Genomic DNA, 22993 nt, shown 5'->3' on the forward strand with positions numbered 1-22993 from the left:
TGTGAGCGTGATGCCACGGCACTCTACCCAGGGGGACAGCTTGAGGCTCTGTCTCAAAAAAAAAAAAAAAAAGAACTATTATTAACTCCATACCTATAAATTTGATAACCAAGATGAAATGGACCAATTCCTTGAAAGACACAATCCACCAAAACTTTTCCAAGGAGAAATACATTATCTGAATACGCCTATACATTAAAAATTGAATGAATATATAATACCCTTCCAAAACATCAGGCCCAGATGGGTTCATTGGTAAATACTATCAAAAATTTAGGGAAGAAATTATACCGATTCTCCTCAATCTTCTAGAAAACAAAAGTGGAGAAAATGCTTCCTAATTCATTCTATAAGGCCAATATCACCTTAATACCAAAATCAAAGATATTACAAAAAAGAAAATCTACAGATCAATATCACTCATCAATATCTCTCACAGATGTAAACATCCTCAACAAAACATTATCAACTCAATCAAATCTAACAAGGTATAAAAACAATTATGCACTATGACCAAGTCAAACTTATTCTAGGTATGCAAGGCTGATTCAATATCTGAAAATTAATTAATGTACTTCATCATATCCATAGGCTAAAGAAGAAAAATCACATCAATAAATGCACAGAAAGAAATCTGACAAAATCTAAAACTCTTTCATGGTAATTAACTCTCAGGAAAACTTCCTAAACTTGATAAAGAACATCTAGAAAAACAATTACAGCTAATATCACACTTAATGGTGACCAAAATAGACATTTTTCCTTCTAAAATCAGAAACAAAGCAAGCATATCCCTTCGTATCATTCCTTTTCAACATTGTACTAGAAGTCCTTGCTATTACAGTAAAAAAAAAAAAAAAAAAAAAGGAAGTATCAGGCATACAGGTTGAGAAGGAAGAAATAAAACTGTCTTTGTTTCCAAACAACCCCATTGTCTATGCAGAAAATCCCCAAAACTTAACAAAAATATAGCTGCAACTAAAAAGAAATTATTCCAAAGTTGCAATATACAAACTTAACATGCAAATTACTTTCTTATAAACCAGCAATGAGCAAACAGAATTTGAAAATAAAAACACAGTATGATTTATACTAGAACCTACCTCCCAAAATGAAATATGTAGGTATGGTATATAACAAATCACAAATCTAACAAAACACATACATGAGCAAAAACTATGATTTCTGATTAAAGAAATCAAACAAGATCTAGATAAATAAAGATACATGGCACATATATGGATAGGAAGCTCAATATTGTCCAAGTATCAGTTCTTCCCAATTTAATCTACAGGGTGTCCCAGAGTTCATCCATAAAGTCACTATACACAAGGATAATGGGAAATTGTAGCTAAATGTACCTTTATTTATGAAATAGTCATACAAAACTTTACAAAAGAGGTGGCCAACACATAGAAAATATTTTACAAATATTTTATAAAATTTTATAATGAGTATTTTATCAATAAAGGTACATTTAGCTACAATTTCCCATCTTCCCTATATAGGGCAACTTTATGGGTGATCTTTGGGAGCCCTGTTATGGCATATGTTATGCATTTCTAATCAAAACAATAGGTAGGTAGACAATATTTTAGGGTATTGAAATTATTCTGTATGATGTTAACAGATATGTCATTTCACTATATATTTGTTGAAACATGACAAAGGAATGAACACCAATGTAAACTATGGACTTCAGTTAATAATTATAATATAGTATATCAATAATAGTTCATCAATTCTAACAACTGTACCACACTAATACAAGTTTATAATAATAGGGTAATGAGGCATATGAAAACTCTCTGTACTTCAAATATTTTTATAAACTTGAAACTGCTCTAACAAAAAAAAGTCTCCTAATTTTTTAAAAATAAGACTATGGGCTCGGCGCCTATAGCTCAACCTGCTAAGGCGCCAGCCACGTACACCTAAGGTGGCGGGTTCGAATCCCCAGCCCGGACCCGCCAAACAACAATGACAGCTGCAACCAAAAAATAGCCGGGCGTTGTGGCGGGCGCCTGTGGTCCCAGCTACTTGGGAGGCGGAGGCAGGAGACTCGCTTGAGCCCAGGAGTTGGAGGTTGCTGTGAGCTGTAATGCCACGGCACTCTACCCAGGGAGACAGCTTGAGGCTCTGTCTCAAAAAAAAAAAAAAAATAAAAAAATAAAAATAAGACTATGAAATAAGAATTAATCTAATTTCATCATAATTTTAGATATATTAATTTAAAAAAACTCCAACAATACTCCTAAACACATGAGGCCTTCCGATTTTATATTTACTTTTTTCTGGGTATCAGGCATGTAAGTTTTTTAAATTGAATCAAAATATGCACAGCATAACATTTATTTTTTATTAATTAATTCATTTTTTCAGTTTTTTACCAGGGCTGGGTTTGAAACCGCCACTTCCTGGCATATGGAGCTGGCACCCTACTCCCTTGAGCCACAGGCACTGCCGCCATAACATTTATTATTTTAGCCATTTTTAAGTCTGCATGTTGTTACACATAATAGGTATATTACTTACTGTCCTTTCTTGACCTTATCAAAGTGAAGACAGAATTTACCTGGCATAATAAAAATGTAGAAAAAAGAACATCCTCTAAGATAGTGTGTGATTTCAGAACTTCTCATACATATGGAGCCAACTTGAAAAATCTATACCGTTGAACTACAGTGGTTCTATTTCTTTGGGCTTATCCAGTAAGTAGGAAAACAGTATCAGACAGATGACTACGTTAGAGGAGAGTGATGCCTAGAATTGTTATGAAACCTAAGGACACAGGGAGTGACCCTATGAAGAACTGAAGAGAACTTCGAACAACAGAAAGTTGATCCTTAAAAAATCAGAGCACAGCTAAGAAGAGATGATCAGGTTGCTGTACTCTCAGTAAAAAGCAAAGACTAGCTCAGGGCAATTCTGTGAAATGATCCTGAACTTTAAAGAAAACAGTTTAAAATTAAAATTGAAGGACAGATCTATGTTTGGACAAAAAGAACCTCACTTCCTTTGGGAGTGAGAGAACTAAATAGCAGCCAGGACAAGAAGGAGAAAAGAGTTACATACTAGGAACCAAGAAAAAAGGTACCCAAAAAAATACGGCTGTAGAAGAAAACAACCAAAATAGGCTAAACAGTGAGGTGCAGGTTAAAAAAAAAGGAAGATGGCCAAGATAAGTAACGTCTGATTACGTGTAATAAATGAAAATTAATTTTCAAATATCATTTGCGTATTGAAGCACCCCAATGTATGAACATTTTACCCAAATTTGGCTACCCACGTACAATACTATATATATAAAGAGAAATTAAAAGTCTATAAAACCTAGATTATTTTAGAAATAGGAAAAAAGTAGATATTATTAAAAGTGGAAACGTATTCTGATTAAAAGGTTTTCTTCATCTATGTTATGGTATCAATGACAAAAAAAGATTTATGATAACCATTACAAAAAGTAAAATTTTCTTCTGTGCAAGTATGGTGCAAAGTTGCCAAAAAAGGAGATGTTCTACAGAGGTTATTAATCTGAAGAAGAAAGTGGGGTCTCCACTAAGGATGGGCTACAGTTACAGTAAGATAGTCTCTTTCAAGCTATTTCCACTCTTTCTTGCAAAACCTGATCTAAGCTAAATACATTCATTCAAGAAATGTTTGGGATGCTATTGTGTGTAGCTGTGCTAGTACATGCAAGAAAACAAATGTTGAATAAAACATAATCCTTATTCTAAAAAAGGTTACAGTCACAGAGGAAAAATCCACACAAAAATAGTCATTTATAAAAAAGGCAAGAATTAGAGAGGTACAAACAGTTCTATATACATATTCAAAACAAATGAGTGGGAAGAAGCTTAATAGAAGAGCTAGAAGTGCAGGCTTCGTTCCCTCTACACATATCACATAATACGTGCCTAGTACTATTCTATCGTGGCTGGGAAGGGGGATGTAAGGGAGTAGTTTCAGGAGAAACTCACTCTTAGAGTCTAGGCATTGAATTAAAGCACAAGGAATCATACATGCTAAATTTCCTGCAATCAAGCTTCTTTCACACTTATGTTGTCAAGTATATACCTTATATACAACTTATGTTGTCAAGTATACACCCTAAGGGTATGTAGAAATCAAAACACACTGAAAGCTCACCACTTTTTTTTGTTTCAAATCCCAAGAATTCAGTTCAGAAGTCAATTCTTTCCCTGATTTTCTATGACTTTTCACATTTTTTCTAGAAAGGCTTTTATCACAAATAGCAGAATTCATGTCTTTTGAGAGTATATATTTCTTCCTATATATCAGCGATTCTTCAACTGTCTTATTTAGGAGAACTGATTTAAAAGTTGTTTCAGATTCAATACGCCAATCATTCTGCTTGGTATTTTTAGTATTTTTCTCCTCTGAATATTTAGGATGATTTTCTTGTTGATTGTTTCTTTTGTAAACTTCTACTTCTCCTTTATCTATTTTATTATGGTCCACTCTTTCTTTCTTATATTTTACCTTCCTTGTTTCTTCAGAATTATCATCAGATATCGAAGACGATGGCTTTTGTTTAGTAAGTTTTTTGTTTATAACAACATCTAGTGGGAAAATGAGAGATTTTTATTAATAAATTGACAACATGTAAATTTGTTAAAATGAAAAATGCTTATTAGACTTTTGAGGAAATTAGTATTCCCTTGTACTACTACATACAGACAAAACTGTATGTTTCACCTTGATTAAATGTCTCTCCTGATGAAGTACTTGCTCTTCGGTTATTACATAGTTCGATATTTGTTACAGGTGTCCAACATGCCAATTTGGAGTGCATTTTATTGCCACAGATATTGTCTAAAACACCAGGTAATCTAGAAAATGAATTCATTTCTTTAACATATTACAAAGAATGTTTAAAAAGTCTGATATCTACTTAAATATATCTTAGATGTTCTGTGTGTTTAAACTAAGTTAAATTTTATTCATATTTTATTACTTAAAAAAATCTCATTCATTTTAAGTATCTCAACTTGAAAAGAGTTACATTTGGTTGACATGGAAAAAAATATATATGCATTCTTCATGGTACTATCAGAATACCTTAAAGATGATTAAGTCTATAACTAATTCTCCATTCTAATAATATAAAGTCCTTTTCCTTCAACTGTGTTATATCTGACAATAACATTACCATAGGCTAGATGATTTGATAGTTTTTCTCCTACTTACACAGGTTTATCTCTTTTTTCCTCTGCCTGTGAATCAGGTACAACATCCTGGAGTTCATCTAAATAAAAAAAAATTATATTTACTTTTTTTCATGGATTTTGTAGGGTAAAATTGGAGTTAGTATAGAATTTATAAAGGCATACTGTTGTATGCCACCTCCTTCACAGACCCGTACTTCTTGGGAACAGAGACAATATCATATTTCCTTGCAATCTCTAAAATTCCATGTACAAAGCCAAACATTCTTTCTAAATCTTTCTTTTTCAAATCAACAAAGCTAGTGGGGTTAAAGGGATATAGAGAGAGAAGTACATTTATTTTTTAAAAAGAATTATCATAAGGTACTTACTAAAATTTTTGTCTGGGAATTCAACTTCCTTATTTTCTGTCTTTTCTACAACTACAGCAGTTTTGAAATGCTGTAAACACAGGAAACACATTCATGTAAACTTTGAATTAAAGAGCTATATGAAATCTTTTAAAAGTCAAAGTATTAACGTCTGAGATTTTTAAAATAAATTTCCTTTGCTATTGTAAGTTGAATGGTACTTATATCTATTTCACAAATGTTATGTTCATTTTAGAATACTGCCTATCCTAAAAGACAAGCATGTAATTTTCACTGCACACAAGGAGGCAGAAGAGTCCACAAATTTTTTGATCCCATCCAAAGCCAGTGTAAATCAATTTCCATCAGTCACTGACAATTTCTAGAACCACCATGACACATCTCCTATTGCTGCTGATCGCACAGCCTACATCTGTCATTTCACCAAACTACAAGGTAGACATAAAGATCATGTGCAATTTAACTTTATGTCCACCCTATATATAGAAATTTCCAAAAATTATGAAGTACTGTTTTTAAAATTTTAGCTATTGCCCAGGTAACTTTTTGCCCAATAAAAATCTGCTGTCACTATCAGAAAAATACATCCTCTGATTGAAAACATTATATTTTGCGTCATCCTGGCTGTCTTTCCTACTTAATCTAGCCAGAGAGTCTCCAAACTGGTAGGGGAGAAGTTATGGAAATATGCAGGAGTGTTCTGGATTGTCACAATGACAGAGGGGTTCTCCTGACAATAGATAAACTCAGTCCTACCTAGAATGTTCATTATTCTACATTATTACAACATTTAGAACCATGCCACACAATTGAAAAGTAGTGCTCTTGTAAGAAAAACACTTAGCTAGGTGACCTGAACTGTTACTTTTACTATTTTTTTCTAATATCTACAACTCTCTCACCCCAATTTTTCTGCTCGTATGCATTTAAATTGAAAAAGAATGTGTCCACCATCTCCTTTTTTATTCTAAAACCTTATAAAGCTTTGAGATAATTACACAATTTATGAACTAATGACATGATAAAATTCAGTCTTAAATTTAAACTGGGCCCTAACATTATCTAACATCTATACTTTTTCTTAGGCCTCACCATGACTTCTTAGTACCTCTGCCAAATTTTTACATGTCCCTGAGCCCTCTTACTTTAACAGATACCCATGAAAAACCTGATACTCCATAGACAACAAAAGCTATTACGGTGTTCTCATCTACAATCTTATCTGTATCTCTGATCACCTCTTGTTTTCCCGAGAAATTATTTTCTCTTATCCAGTCCCTGCTCTGTCTCTGGAGTTCCTGGAATGAATGCCCTTCTCCTCAATATTCATTTTACTTTTATTCAGCTTTCAAAAATCAACTCACTCTATTTCCTTAAAAAACATCTCTTGGTCTTTACTCTCCCATCTAGCTATGACTGGGTTCCTATTTGCATCCTATAAGTATATCTGAGAACACTTATAATATATTGTAATTATCTTAATAATTTGTCTAATTCCCAAGCTAGACAATGACATACTTTAAGGACAGAATCCACTTGTATTTCACATTTCTAGATCAGAGCCTTCCCCACGGCAGTCACTAATGTGCATAAAGAGTTATCCAAGACCATTTCTCCTATCAAATATATAAATTAAGAGTTCTAGAGAAGGAATAATCATAAGTTTTGTTATAAGCACAGTAAATGAGTCGTATGCCAAAAGGACCCTACTTTCAAGGATAATAAATGTTATCTTAGAACAAAACAAGTAATGCTCTAAATGAAATGAGGCATCATTTGCAAAAGAAGTTAGAGAGGGTGCCAAAAAAATGTGTACATGTTTTAAGCTAGGAAAAACCGTATTAAAATTGTAATGCTCAATATATACTGATAACAAAAGATGAATACAAATCTCACTGAACACCTCTTATAATTTCAGAAGTCAAATGTAACTTAAATATTAAAAATTTAATACAGTTTTTCCCAGCTTAAAATGGCACCCTTGTGTGGCACCCTCTATATTTCTATAGTAACTTTTAAAAAATTACTTAAAAATAGTTTGAAAGTAAAGTTACTTTGTCTGTATTATATCCTCTATTTCTTCCTTCAGATGGTTTAGATTTAAGTGATGCAGCCTTATCCACTCCATTTTCCAGTGTTTCAGAAACACCAGGTTTTTCTGCAGAACTCATCATTTGCAGTGGTGGTTTAATTCTTCCTCTTCGTGGTGGTGCTTAAAATAAAATGAAAAAGAACATCTAGCTTTTTAAAATATATTGCTATTATTGAAGTACTTTTCATATAAAGAAGGTAAAAAAGGAAAGTTCTAGGATGGTTCCCAGGTTTCTGACTTAGATAAATGGATATAAATGCCATATGTCAAGATAAACAGCAGAGAATAAAATCAGCCAGGTGATGTGACATGCACTCATAGTCCCAGCTACTCAGGAGGCTGAGACAGGGGGATTGCCCAAGCCCAGGAACTGGAGGTGCAGTGAGCTATATAATGAAGCCACTGAACCCCAGCCCTCGGGTGACAGAGCAAAACTCTGTCTCAAAAAAAAAAAAATAGTGAAGAAAAAATTGGCAGGGAGGATGGGAAAATAAATTCAATGTTGAACTTCTGAAGGTTGAGGAGCTTAGTAGAAACAGAAGGTAAGTATTCAGGTTTCATAGAAACTATTTAAAGCAACTAGTACAGAATATCAGATTTTGCATTTTTAGCTTTTATTTAGCTCTTAGTATGTACTAGGCACTACCTAAATATTTTACAAGACTGCTCATAGAATGAAAAATTTTTATTTAATCCTTTAACAACTTGATAAGGTAACTTTTACCACTTCATAGAAAGGAAATTGGTTTTAAAATTAGCTAGAGAGATGGGTGGTGCCTGTGGCTTAAGGAGTAGGGCACCGGCCCCATATGCCAGAGGTGGTGGGTTCAAAACCAGCCCAGGCCTAAAAAAAAAAAAAAAAAAAATTAAAAATAAAATAAAATAAAATTAGCTAGAGGATAGTGTATACAAAAGTGCAAACCCAGGAATGAGGAACTAAGCAGCCTTATTAACTTAATATTTAACCAGTTTATTATGCTGTATCCTGCTTAAATTATGATAAATTTTTACTGCTTAACTTTAATATTTTGAACACTGTTTATATGTCAATATACATTATACCTTTCTTCTCTTAGAAAACATTAGTGATTCATATCTGATCAATTTTCATAGCCCCAACTTATCCTTTAAAAGTATTATTTCCAGAATTTTCCTGAATTAACAAATGTTTCATTTACAATGTAATATTTGTTAGAAATCTTTTAAGACTATAAAACTTACGTGTGTTGATTAAAAGTATAGGACTTCTCACAGTATATCTATCTGCACCAGGAACAATCATTGATGCTTCAGACATTTTTCTTTTGCTAGGAGTAGTTATCTTAAACCATGATGAGAAACAGCCACAGTAAACACACATTATTTTTGAAGTTCAATATACTACAGTTTTACACATAACATTTTGCCTTGACTACATACAAAAGATATATGGTTTTCAATAAACAACACAATATCCAGAAATTTCTGTGTTTTAGACTGACTGTAAAGATCTTATCTTTATATTAGGTATTAAATAAGTAGCCAAAACAAGCAAGGAATATTTTTAAAGAATATTTATAGAACATCCAGATGTATGAAATATAGTACTTTTATATGCTAGCTGAAAATATTTTATCAGTATTAAGTTTATCTAGTTTAACCATAGCTTACATTTTCCTACTCTATTACATGAGAGTGATGTTTGAATACATATTTATGTTAAATTACTTTGAATGTCTTCATAATGTTAAGTCTTCTCCAAAACTTTCACACATTTTTGAAAAGTGTATTAAAAGCCTGTGAAGACTAAACTGGAGTAAAGTAGTTACAGGAACTCACAGATTCCCTGGCACATATGCAGTGGTTCCAATAAAGATTTGTCATCACAAAAGCGATTTATAAGAGTGACAGAAGTAAATAACAGAGGCAGGGACTAAAGAAGACAGGAGTTTCAGAGGGTGCCATGTAAAGGAGTAGATGGGAACATTATAGTGTAGAAGCATTAAAAAGCTGTTTTTAAAAAGACACTTGCCCATAAATTAGGGGGTAGATGGGAGTTGTGCGATGTGAAATATAGGGGAAGGGTAGGGAGAAAAGAAGAAAAGGGAATTCTAAGATTAACTCTGAACCAGCAGATTCTTCTTTAAGAAATTAGTTTCTAGCAGTATTAGTGAATGGATCCTGAAAATACTTATTTGTATACACAAACACATCAAAACAGTTCATCTTCATTGAAAACAAATTAAATACTCAACAATACTGCACTATTCTTTAAATGTTGGTGTGATTAAGACCTTTCCCGGGGTCTAAGAATCTGCATTTTTTTTTTTTTTATTATTAAGACAAGAGTTTTACTCAGTCATCTGGGGTTGAATGCCTTGGTGTCATAGCTCACAGCAACCTCAAACTCCTGGGCTCAAGCAATCCTCTTGGCTCAGCCTTCCAAGTAGCCTGGGACTATAGGCACCTACCACAACACCCGGTTAGTTTTTCAATTTTTAGTAGAGACAAGGTCTCACTTTGCTCAGGCTGGTCTACGACTTTTAAGCTCAGGCAATTCACCTTGGACTCCCAGAGTGTTGGAGTTACAGGCGTGAGCTACCCTGCCCAGCAGAATCTGCATTTTTAATAAGCACCCAAAATGATTCTGATAAAAAGACACCAAAGATACCTTTTATGATCTAATTACCTAGGGGAGGTAAAAGATAATATTTTAAATTTGAAGATACAAGTCTAAAGGAATAAAGAGTAATAAAAATATGCCCAAAATTATGGGCCTGAGAGAGTTATAGTTATCTAAAGGTGAGAAATTAGTAACAACTGAAATAATCAGGAAAATCTCCATGAAGAAAGTAAAAATGAAGACCTGCAAATGTAAATACACTTTAGATAAGTAAAGGTAAAAAATGAAATAAATAAGATGAATGGAGACCTAGAAGGAAGAATAAGTAAGGCATACAAAAAGACAGTGAAACAAGTGAACTTACTAAAGAGGAGAGTACATACTATATAGTTTTAATAGAAAAGGGTAAAATTTAATTATAGAAAGTCTCAGAACCAAGTCCAAATTTATTGAGTCACTGGGATGAACACAGAAATCATGAACCTTCATGAACCTTTTTTTGGTCAGATGAATGCTATTGGGACACTGATATTTAAGAAAAACCACTGGTATGCCATATGGGGTAGCTCAGAGGATGAAGCAATGATGTGAAAGAACAATGAGGAGGCTACTGTATTAACCCAGGTATGCTGGGATAAGTAATGATAGAAGAAGAAAGGAAGAAAAATGTTAGATATACTAAGACAGAAAACTCACTAGCATCTTGGTTCTAGATAGAGTGGAGAGAAGAGGCTAGAATCAAGATACTGATGAAAAATATTACTGGTAGTATTACTTAAGTATAGGGACAAATACAGAGTTGAGGCAAAAGCTAAAGTGTTTGAGCTTAGACTTCAGGAAAGGACTTGAAGAAACACAGATGAAATACGAGAATGGAAGGTAGAGATTCAAGTATAGGACTTTGAAATCTGGGGCATTTTAAGAGCTCAAATTATATCTAAAAGAAGCTCCTTAAAAGGAAGGCTACAAGATAATTCAGAAGGCTGAATATCAGGCTTCTGAGTTTAGGGCAAACCTGTAAGGAGATGGTGAGGGTAAGTATCTCTGATGTAGTAAAAGAAGTAGGAAGAGAATTTGGATGCTCAAAATAGAAGTTGAAAAAGGAAGAGGGCCTTAAGAAAGAAAGGTCTATCAAACAATGTTAAGTGTCACAGCAAAGTATGGGGACAAAAAAGCTGAGAAACAGTTCTACTGCATGTGGCCTAGAGGATATCCTTCAGTGGAAGAGGAAGAAAAGAAGAAAAAGAACCTAAAAAAGAACCTAATGCTTTTTTCCCGTTCCTCATACAAATAAACAGACCATTATAGATTTGTATTAGACATTATAGCCAAATGCAAAGAACAGAGACATTAAATGCAAAAAAACAGTTTTCTTATGTATGTCTAACTTGTAATTTATAAGTAAAAAGTATAGCTTATTTTGTCCTAACCCCTAAACATAGAGACAATTTGGGAAGACACCACCTTCTGTTCTTATTTGTAAAAGGCATGGAAAAACTCTGAAATGTAATTCATCAAAGCCATCAGTATATAAATTCTAGTTGCTATTTTCCTATATTTATATATAACAATGATTTGATCCACACTAGTTTTACATACAAATATTTTGATGTCACTTTACCTCAAGCTGACGATTTTTTCTATCCCCTTGATTACTATTGATATATTTGAGAGATTTAGCAAATTCTTTTGGGGAGCTACATTTTTCTTTAAAGCTAACAAGTTCTTCTACTGGTGAGACTTGACTTTCTGGCACTAGAATCTGTTGGAGAATGTGAAAAAAATATTTAAAACTACAAAACATGAGAACTTCTAAAAATCACTGGATATCATAATTAAGCTCCTACTTATGTCACATTTACAAATGTCACTGTCTTGTCCATTCATATACTGCTATAATTTTTACAAACTGACTTAACAAAAAGTATCCACTTTTTCGAATGTTAATAGACACAAAACAAGCTTTGACATTAGTGGAAGGACATACGCATATAAATTGTTTACCAAACAGATATTAATAAGTCTCTACTCTCTATACTAAAATTCATTATCTTTTAATCACATGTATTTTATTGAGGTATTGTTTATATCAAGACCATCTGTTTTCTTTATATTCACACTCCAACATCAACTTTATGACTGTTCTATTATTTACAGTTAAACACAGCCCACTGATAAAAATCAAATAAGTCAGAGACATACCTGTGATCCACTTGCATCAAAAAGTATATGCACAGATGTTTTGGCAACTGAAATACCTTGTTTTCTGGTAAATTCCTAAAATTAAGTTAATTCAAAATGATGTCACTTTCCTCATTTTCTTTACATTTTTCTAGATACCAAGTTCTTTCTACTTAATGCAATTTTTTCTATTTTCTTCTAAAGTCATCAAATTATCCTAAATCATTACTTTGCATATATAAATACCTACTCAGAACACTTCAATTACTCCCCACTAACCATGATCTCCTTAGCGTCTTTGTACCTACAAGAGTTCCTCAAAAATATATCCTATCATATTAATATAGGCATCTTTTGCACTATTCAAATTTGTTAATAGACTATCTCCCCAAATCAGCATATAAATGATCACCTGAGATTCTCAGTTAAACAGTATCTGGCTTATAATGTCTTCCACAATCATGGAAAATACTTTACCTAATCCTATCTTCAACTTCAAAGGCTACTTCAAGCCCCAGCTCCACAATAATGCCTTACCTTCACAACTGACTCTTACTAAGCATTCCTCTTTTTTCAGCTTCTATAATTCATTTTGCCTATGCCTATTTACTTCTTTGGACACATCATTTGTATAATTCTCATAAACAAAGTTTAATGGCATAAAATAATACTTTTTCTCATTTTATTTTTTAAACACCTGGCAGGAATTGTTGTGAGCAGTTGCTGCTAATTTTGTTATCTGAAATACTTCCTACTAGGTGTCTCAAAGGATATGGCTAACAATCTGATGGTTATTCCACTGTAAAAATTTAAAGAACTAAAATCTATGTGTCATTTTAAGAATTATTAAAATGAAATTTAAAAAGTGACCAAATCTATAGCCCCAGAGTTTCCAGAATTATGAAAATAGTAAATACATATTTAAAAGAGTTTAAAAACTTACCCTATATTTATCTGTACCAAAAATTTTTTGAGTTACATTAGTGATTTCTAATGATGCATCAAAATACAAAATCAATTCTTTCCCTTCTCTTTTACTAATTTTTATAATATTTTTCAGAATTATGATCAGCAGCTTCTTTGATTCTCTCACTGTATACAAACAAATCACTCTATTAGTTTATTATGTTAATTTCTACGATATCACTCTATAGGTATACAATAAATAACAACATCATTCAGCATATTAAATTAGTTGAATCAAAATGCAAACGCTAAGACTTGCACAGTGTTTAATTTAATCAATTCTGACATTATCTGAGATGGGGAAAAGACAGGGGCATCAAGGGGGAGAGGAGAAACAAGGACACCTGATCCTCAATGTCACCTAATTATGTAAACAAATCAAGTCAACTTACCTTTCAGAATCTCAGAGTCCTGACCTATAAACTATAGCCCAATGTTATAACTGATAAGACAGAACCTTGAATAGGTTATAGACCCTAACAAATTCTTAATAAAATATTCCTTGAACACATCTGGGAAAACTGTTCTCTTAATTTTAAAAATGCAAACAAAAACAATTATTTTAATTCCATCCAATCACTAAGATTCTATGTATAAGCATCTGTTCAAACATACTAAATCAGCAAATGTTATAAATATGTTGAAAGTAAATAATAACGTTTGATAAAAATTAAGACCCAGGGAATTGCGAGATGAGAAGGATTTAGTCCTTATCCTTTACAAATTTGTCAATCCATTAAAGAGAAAATATGGTAAGTGCCAGTTCATAAGAGGTATTTACACTCTATCCCTCTAACAAGTAACCAAAAAAATTACCTGGCACCCAATTAGTGTGCCTGTATTATGGACTTTATAAAGCTTTACCACCAGGAGCCACCATGTTCCTGTCTTGCCTTTGTCCTGGCTCCTGCTGTTGGCTGAAAAAACTCCGCACCTGCTTTTTTTTTCTTTCACTATGATAATTCAATAAAACATGAACTTTTCAGGTTAAGGATGCCTATTAATTTTGGCCCTCCAGATACTCCATCTCTGAACATCTTTGCATTTGTATTCTCCTTTATCTCTCCTGCAAATAGAAGAGATGTCTTCTCTTGTTGAAGGCTAATTTCAATAAGAGTTCTTTATGTAGATTCTCTAGGTCTTTGCTCCATCAATTCATATTTCTGCTATCTTCGTCCACCCTTCAAAGCAATTTTAGAACTCTTTTTCTAGAATGACCATCAGAGGTATCATTGTATGGCACACAAAAACATGCAGGAACAATAATAAACATCACTCATTAAGACACCACCACAAGTCAACATAAACACACCTGTGAGACACTGATATATCAAGATTATAAAAACTTACTGGTTTATACAGTAAGTGCATGGTGGCAAATTTGTGAACTTAATCATCAGACCTCATATGATGACATCTCTAATAGCCATTCCAGAGAAAGGGTTCCAAAATTGCTTTGAAGGGTGGACCAGGTGTTGGTGCCTAGCTTGCCAAGGGAAGTACTTTGAAAGTGACCATAGTGATATTCAGCAACAAGATAAATAGCACTTTATAGAATTCATTAATGAAATGAATTATCAGAACTTACACTCAATTTTCCCCTCCATAAACACATGCCAAATTTTGGAGTGAGAGGATTAAGAGGCTAGGGAGGTGGGCTAGAATCCTATAAAAGCCAGAACTGTATCTTTCACAGTCTCTTAGGCTCAGAAGACAGAAACTTAACTGGCTCAGACTAGCATAACCACACATAAGGAATAGAGGCAACCAAGACAGAGAGTAAATCTACTAAAACTAGGACCAAGCTTGGACCAGCAACCATGATTAGACTTAAATAATCAGTCCTGTATCCTCTCTGCCTAAGTAGGAGAAGGGATAAATTAAAAGGAACACAAAGAAATTTGGGGGATGATAGATATGTTTAGCTATGATGGTTTTCATAGATACACAATAGAACCTTCAATGACCACCTCCCCATATTTACCTCCTCAAGTTGACCTAATTTTCATAGATTAGACATGCACCACTTGTACCTATCAGTACACTTCAACAAGAGAAGACATCTCTTCTATTTTCAGGAGAAATAAAGAAGGATACAAATACAAATGCCTATTTCCTTATGTTGACCACCTCTGTACGTTGACCAGGTTGTTACAGGCCCTTGATCAAAAGAGGTTCTATTCACTCACACACACACTTACTTATATATATAGGGACGAAGACTTATCAATTTCCTCAACCTGATGAAGGTTGTCTACAAAAAACCTTTAGCTAATACCATGATTAATGGTAAAATTATGAAAGTTTTTCCACAAGCCAAGATCAGGAAGTAGGCAAAGATGTTCACTTTTACTATGTCTATTTAATTTTCTATTAGAGGATCTATCCATTGCAATTATGAAAAAAAAAAGGGAAGGGAGTACATTAAGATCAGAAAGAAAAAAAGTAAAACTATATTTCTGTTTGTAGATGCCATGAATGATTGCCTAGATTGCCTAGAATATCCTCAGGAATCCACACTACAAATACTAAAACTAAACAGTATATTTGGCAAGGTTGTAGGATTCAAGGTAAATATGCAAAAAAAGAATTGTATTTTTATATACACCAGTAGAAGGTATTTGTAAATATAATTAAAATTCAATTCTACTTACAATCATAAAAGGTAAAACTGAGTACTTGGGAAAAAATTCATTAAAAGATGTGAAAGACAGGCAAATTACAAAATCTCTAAGTGAATATATCCAATAAAAAAAAAGGAAGTCAGACAGAGGACTGGAATAAGCAACTAATCCTTCAGTGCAAAGACAGATGTATATCCACACAAAACAATCGCAAACAGTAAAACAATGACTTATAAAGCATTGAGAAATCAAAAACCTAAATAAATGAAGAGACACACCAATGTTATGGGCTGCAATAGTTACTACTATTAACATGTTATTTCTCCCCACACCGATCTATAATCCCAGTCACAATCATAAAGGCTTATTGAAGCAACTGATAAACCAACTCTATAATTTATATGGATGTTCAAAAGGCCTAGAATATCCAAAACAATATTAAACAAAACCCCCACAATATTGGAAGACTTCTACCAGCTGACATAAGACTAACCATAAATCTACAATAATCAAAACAGTGTGGTACTGGCATAAAGGAGTAGACCAAAGCAATAGATTAGAGCACCAGGAAACAGGCCTGTTTTTATGGAGTTATATAATTTTCAACAAAGGAACCAAAGCAAATGAGTAGAGAAAGGGAAGCCTCTTCAGCAAATAATCTTGAAATAACTACATGTTCATACTAAAAAAAAAAGAACCTGTAACCCCACAAGTGTGATAAATTTATGAATGTGAACATCTGAAAATGTTGGCTTTCCCTTCATTAATTCATTTTGTTATCCCAGAGATGATGCAATTTCTATTCCATATGGTAATTAAGAAATAATTATAAAAGTTTAATACCTTCAATGCTGTATAACTGTACTTTTTCCTCAGACACAGTGACTGCTTCCCACTGATGATCCTTAAATTAAAAACAGGTTTTTTCCATAAATAAAATAATTTGTTCATTATTCAAAGGTTCTTTTAGCCCCAATTTTTATGTTACTCAAACTATAAAGTTTACTTTTTATCAAATATCACTAAGAAACCAATTTATATAACTATGTAACAACTTTTTTTCTCCATAAATTAACTACATAATATTTTATGTTATATTAATACCTGTTCACTCTTAAGAGACAGTGATGGTATTGACAGTTTCCTATTCTTAATCAAAGAAGAATGACCATTAATATTTATTAAAGGATATTTATTTTTAAAGTATTAACAGATCCTTTTATTTTTCTGTTGAAATGTTTTATAAAATCCTACTCACTCCTCAACTCCCACTACTATATATGTCCTGTAACCATAATATTCAATTAATTGTCCTTTTCTCAAACATTGAATGTATGAACAACAGCCTAATTTTCCTAAATATTTTCATTGAATATTTGTAGATCTAAATAAAATGATATTGAATTCACGAAGTTACGGTGAAAACTAGTAACATTCTTAAAAAAGTGAATCCTAAAGCTCTCCCCAAAGCTTTGCATAGCTCGTATTTCTATGCATGTAAAAAACTCACTCCATTGAGGATTATGCGTATGCCACCTGGCACACTGCACCTCTAGTGATTGTTATAATCTACCAATTTCAAAATGACTCTTCCTCATATGTTGAAGCAACTGGCTCACTGCCTTCATTTTGAAAAAAAAAATACACATATATATATAGCATATAATAGAAATTTTCAAACTGATTAAAGTAGAAATCATATAACAAACTCTTATCCAGCTTCAATAGTAACAAATATGTTGTAGCAATATTGTTTCATTTTCACTTCCTATTCTCCCCTCCCTTATACTCCTTTCTCTTGACCTCAGCTTTAGCCTTCAATCCCCCTTTTCCCTCATCAGTTTTCAAAAGCTCTCTCTTACGCTTATAAAAAAGTATCTAACAAAAACTCCTCCTTGAATCTACTTCTCATACTATGCTCTCTTTTCCCTTAACTTGTTGTCTTTACTTCCTCAACCAGTATTTCAACTTTCTGAAATACCTATAGTCTCATCACTTAAGTGAACTGTTCTTTCATGGGTCAGCAGTTTTTATTTTATTTAAATCCCCCAGGAGCATTTGACAGTATTGATCTTATAAATACTCTTACTTTGTCTTCCATGACACAATACCCTTTTAATATGTTCTCTTTGGGCTGATTCTTTTATCTATCCTGTATAAATCTGTATTTTTCACAGGTTTTTCATACAGGCACTCAGTTTCTAGATAGCCACTTTTGGCTTAACTCTTATACCTAGCTTCAGACCAACATATACAACTACCTACCAGATACATAGTAACTTCAGCTGAATATCCTATAAGCATCTCCAAAGCAATACATTTAAAGCTGAACTCATCATCCTTCCCCTACAATACTTATCGTGCTGTGATAGCAATCCCATTCATCTAATTATCCAAGTGTTATTAAGTTGTCCTCTTTTCTTAACCACAGATCACACCAAATCAACTGAGTTCTACCTCTTCTCAAGTTTTTCTGGAGTTTATCCATTTCCATCCATCCCCATTATCCCTTCTTAAAACCATGCCACTGTGATTGATTTCTCACCTGGACTATTACAGAAAGCCTCCTAATGGAGACTCCCTGGTATCTTCCCTTTTTAATCTATTCTCCCCACTATATTTTAATCCACTCTCCCTGCCAGGGGTAGCTTTTACACAAATGTATTTCCTAGTGCCTACTATTTATCTGGCACATAGTTAAGTTCTCAATAAATATTCATGGGATTGATGTTACCACTTACAACAACTCTTATTTGGCTCTACACTGCCTATTTCCTTCCAATCATTTGTGAAATCTATGTATCTTTCAGTTCTTTCAAAATTTCATTTATTCATTCTTGTGACAAATATGAGCCCTTGAATAGATATAAATAAAAACAGGCAGGTACCAGGTTCCTCATCTCATTAATCTCATACTCTATGTAGGAAAACATACAAACTCATACACACACAATGATTTTTAAAGAGCAATAACTACTACAAAGGAAATAAAACAGGACAATGTGATATAATATAGCTGTGAGGCTACTTCATATTGAGTGACCAGAGAATACCTCCATAAAGAGATTACATATGTGCTAATATCTGAATGGCAAGGAGTTAATGTGAAGATCTTGAGATGTTCTAGGCAAGAACTAGGGAGCAGAAAGACCTTAGACAGGCACAACCTGTGCTACAGAAATATAAAAAAAAGGAATGTTGATGGAATATGCTAATCATGGAGAATGCATGAGACATCAGAGAAACAGTCAAAAGACAGGTCATAAAAGTGTTTTCTATGCGATGTCAAAGAGACAGAAAAAGGGTTTAAATAGTCACAATATGAAGAATGGTTTCTAGAGAATGAGAGGGAAAATAGGTAGGATATACTACAACTATAGAAAATCAGTTGAGAGAAGATTCTAAATATATTTTCAGAAAGAAGAATTCCCCAGCATCTTGATCAGTGCCTGGAACGTAGTAGGCATTAAACAGTGGCGCGTTGTTTTGTTCTATTTCCCTTATAGTAGTTAGTGTACATTGTGCTGTTTTACTTCTTTTATAATAGTTATTGCTACTTAACATCAATACTATTCTCTTCTTCCAAAATGGAATTTTAGTTCCTCAAAGAAAAAATATAGCTACCAACCCTGTGGGAGAAATACACTAATAAAAAAAACTGTCAATGCCCCTAAGAAGCAGTGTTTGTCACTGGAACTCAGTTTTAATCAGGTATTTTAAGAAGGTACTCTAAAATAAGAAAGAAAGAAGGGCACATGGAAATTGTAAGAGGTATTTCATTAATGTTCACACCTATAGTTTACCTGGAACAAAGAGCAAAATTATATAAGAAGTAGAACAAACAGACTAAAACCTTACTATAATAGTGCCAGCCACAACTATATTAACAAATGCTGACCAAATCTAAATTCAAATTTTGGCAAAGTGACTACACAATTTGAGCTAGAAGTATGCCAATGTACCAAATATGAGGTGTTAACTATTAAGAAACTATGATTCGGCTCGGCGCCTATAGCTCAACCGGCTAAGGCGCCAGCCATGTACACCTAAGGTGGCAGGTTCGAATCCCCAGCCCGGACCCGCCAAACAACAATGATGGCTGCAACCAAAAAAAATAGCCGGGCGTTGTGGCGAGCGCCTGTGGTCCCAGCTACTTGGGAGGCGGAGGCAGGAGACTCGCTTGAGCCCAGGAGTTGGAGGTTGCTGTGAGCTGTAAAGCCACGGCACTCTACCCAGGGGGACAGCTTGAGGCTCTGTCAAAAAAAAAAAAAAAAAAAAAGAAACTATGATTCAGGATTTTTCTCAGGTAAAAAAGGTTAACAGTAGAAAATATGCCACCTGTTTAGAAGTGTAAGCATAGCACAATATAGTATAGAAAGAAAAGAGCTGAAATTCACCCCCAAATGCTACTATAATAATCAATTCCTCACTATTTTCAAAGAGAAGATTTTATAAATCAATAAGGCTATTTGTCACTATCTGTTAATGATCTGTTATTTATTAGCAAGTAATTTATTTCTGAAAAGCATGTTAAAATTTCATATTAAAATTTATTGTTTTATTATAATTAAAAGTCAGAATTTTTATTTTGAATTAATCTGGTAAGTTATCATGCTAATCAAAACTACTAGAACTAACATAGAAATCTAGCAAAAGAATGGCTAGAAAAATAAATATACAAAGAAATTTACATGCTTAAGGTAAACTGAAAATTTTATATATACATATACACATACAATAATACTGCAGGAATAAAGCTTACATCATTATCTCCAGCAATGTAAAATGATAGAGTCTGGCTTCCAAGATTAAAATCAATCCAAAATTCCTCAAGTTTTTCATCTGATGGTATTTTCAGCTAAGGAAATAAACATAAAACTAGTGTAAATTATACTTTTATAAATAACAACAGGAAGTTATAATTATGGCTAAATCTTTTGTAAATGAAAAAAGATATAGCTAGAAGATGAGGGAAGAGAAAAGACAAATATAACATTTAGATAAATTTAGAAACAAAAGAAATTCTACTTCAATATTTTACACAGAAATTAGCTAACTCCAAGAAATTACAAATATTCCAAGTACTAACAGAGATTAAAACTACTATATCAGTTTAAGCATGGTCACAGATAATAAATCAATAATGGGACTAAGAAAATATGAGAAAATTTGAATAACTACAGCCTTTATATTCCAGTTATTCTCAGCTATGTATTAATGTGCAGTTTCATAAAATTTCTCCTGGTGTCATTTTCCCTTTTTTGTGTATGTGTGTCATTTTCATATACAAAATACTAGACCAGCTGTATTTGTGATCTATTTATGGCTATTTCTAATGTTCTTATCAATTGTTTAACTCATAATTCACTTGACCCTTACATTAAAATCTATCCAATAACTAAAAGAACATGTGCTAAATTTAAAACTTACCTCATGTTTATCAAGAAATGCTGACAAACACGGAAATGTAAAGACCCTGAAATTAATAATTAGTTTAAGAAAAGCATGAATAAGCCTTCATAGTATAATCTTGTCCAGCCATTATAAATCATGCTCAGAATCAAATCAGGCAATGGTCATAACTATTTAAGTAAAATATTCTTCTCTTTAATACTTGTATAAAATAAATAATGAAAATTTGTTTATGTAGAGAAAAGCCTATTACTTTGAGAATACTATCCAGCATACTCTTTTGAATAAAATGACTGTACCAAATGCATAGAATAAATGCATTCTAAACATCTATAAGGTAACAGGCATTGCAAATACTCTGTTATGTCATTAAAAAATGATGAAAGTTTACATTACGTATCCTTTATTCAGAAAGATTATACTTATAGTATGTTAATTATAAAAGAAAATGACTTGTGGACAGCACCTGTGGCTCAAAGGAGCTGGGTGCCAGCCCCATATGCCAGAGGTGGCAGGTTCAAACCCAGCCCCGGCCAAAAACTAAAAAAGGAAAATGACTTGTTTGCTACATATATTTTCATTTCAGTATGTGTATAAGGAGGAAACTCAAGTAACATATGTATGTCTAAATTTATATTACTCCTAAAATACTGAATAATGTATATGCAACTCAGAAATACAGTAATTTTTAAGAAAGTTATTAATGTGAATTAAATAAAAATGAAGTTTTTACTCCAAAAAGTACAAGGCAAAACAAGGCCAGTGAAGGATTATTTCAGACTACAGTATAGTAATTTACTAAATGATGTTATGGTAAGACATTGTTTAAATTTAATATTCATTCATATTTTACCCTCCAACATAACAGAATGGTTTATTTATAAAGACTGTACATTGGGTACTACCTCTTAAGCTCTATTTCTTTACCAGTAAACAACTGTATTAAACTTACCTTCTCTTGTCTCCAAGCATGCCATTTATAAAGTTGAGAAATATCCTGCAATCCTATTTTTAAAAAGAGAAACTTTCTAAACTCATAATAAAGTTTTAAAAAGTTAACCAATTTCTGTTATTTTCATACTACTTACTGTTTCAAACTCATAGTCTTTAATTCTTTTAAAAGCATTAGCAATGAAATCCATTGAAAACCACTGACATGCAAGTTCTTGTCTTTGTTTTTCTGTGGTCATTCTACATAAAGCTTCTACAATGCCTACCTGTAAGTCATAATCTATAAAAAAGTTAATCAATATGTGATTTAAAATTATGAAAAATAAGCTTATGTAATAAACTCTCATATATTTTATAAGATATCAGAATAAGAGAAATAAGAAAAATATTAGTGTAACTTATTCATTGAAATATCTCATTACAGGAATTAATGAAACCCATATAACAAGTTTCCTAATAGAAGAAAAAAGTGAAATTATAAAAAAATTAAACAAAACTTCTAACTATTCAAAGCCATTACCAATTAGTTATCATTAGAGTTACAAAACACAAAATAACACATATTATAGTATATAAGTCACAGAATCTTTGTTTTCCTTTCATGT

General features: G+C 32.7%; 1 protein-coding gene across 4 annotated transcripts in view; it reads right to left on the reverse strand.

Annotated features, from left to right (window-relative positions):
• Window positions 1-22993, reverse strand: part of SYCP2 (synaptonemal complex protein 2) — a 64509-nt gene that overhangs the window by 20190 nt on the left and 21326 nt on the right. For 3 of the 4 annotated variants that reach the window (XM_003787750.2, XM_023512006.1, XM_023512005.1), the window contains 14 exons: window positions 22526-22668; window positions 22390-22442; window positions 21456-21501; window positions 20788-20883; window positions 16869-16929; window positions 13379-13527; window positions 12457-12531; window positions 11876-12016; window positions 8874-8973; window positions 7615-7772; window positions 5561-5630; window positions 5212-5269; window positions 4720-4853; window positions 4150-4583 (listed from right to left, as the gene is read on the reverse strand). In XM_003787750.2, the coding sequence (XP_003787798.1) occupies window positions 4150-4583; window positions 4720-4853; window positions 5212-5269; window positions 5561-5630; window positions 7615-7772; window positions 8874-8973; window positions 11876-12016; window positions 12457-12531; window positions 13379-13527; window positions 16869-16929; window positions 20788-20883; window positions 21456-21501; window positions 22390-22442; window positions 22526-22668 (1718 nt within the window). The remainder of the gene's footprint in view (window positions 1-4149; window positions 4584-4719; window positions 4854-5211; window positions 5270-5560; window positions 5631-7614; window positions 7773-8873; window positions 8974-11875; window positions 12017-12456; window positions 12532-13378; window positions 13528-16868; window positions 16930-20787; window positions 20884-21455; window positions 21502-22389; window positions 22443-22525; window positions 22669-22993) is intronic. The other variant, XM_023512007.1, reaches the window with a different exon arrangement.

The sequence above is a fragment of the Otolemur garnettii genome, unplaced genomic scaffold (assembly GCF_000181295.1).
Source record: "Otolemur garnettii isolate 467f Iridium unplaced genomic scaffold, OtoGar3 scaffold00023, whole genome shotgun sequence".
In the NCBI taxonomy this organism is placed as follows: Eukaryota; Metazoa; Chordata; class Mammalia; order Primates; family Galagidae; genus Otolemur; species Otolemur garnettii.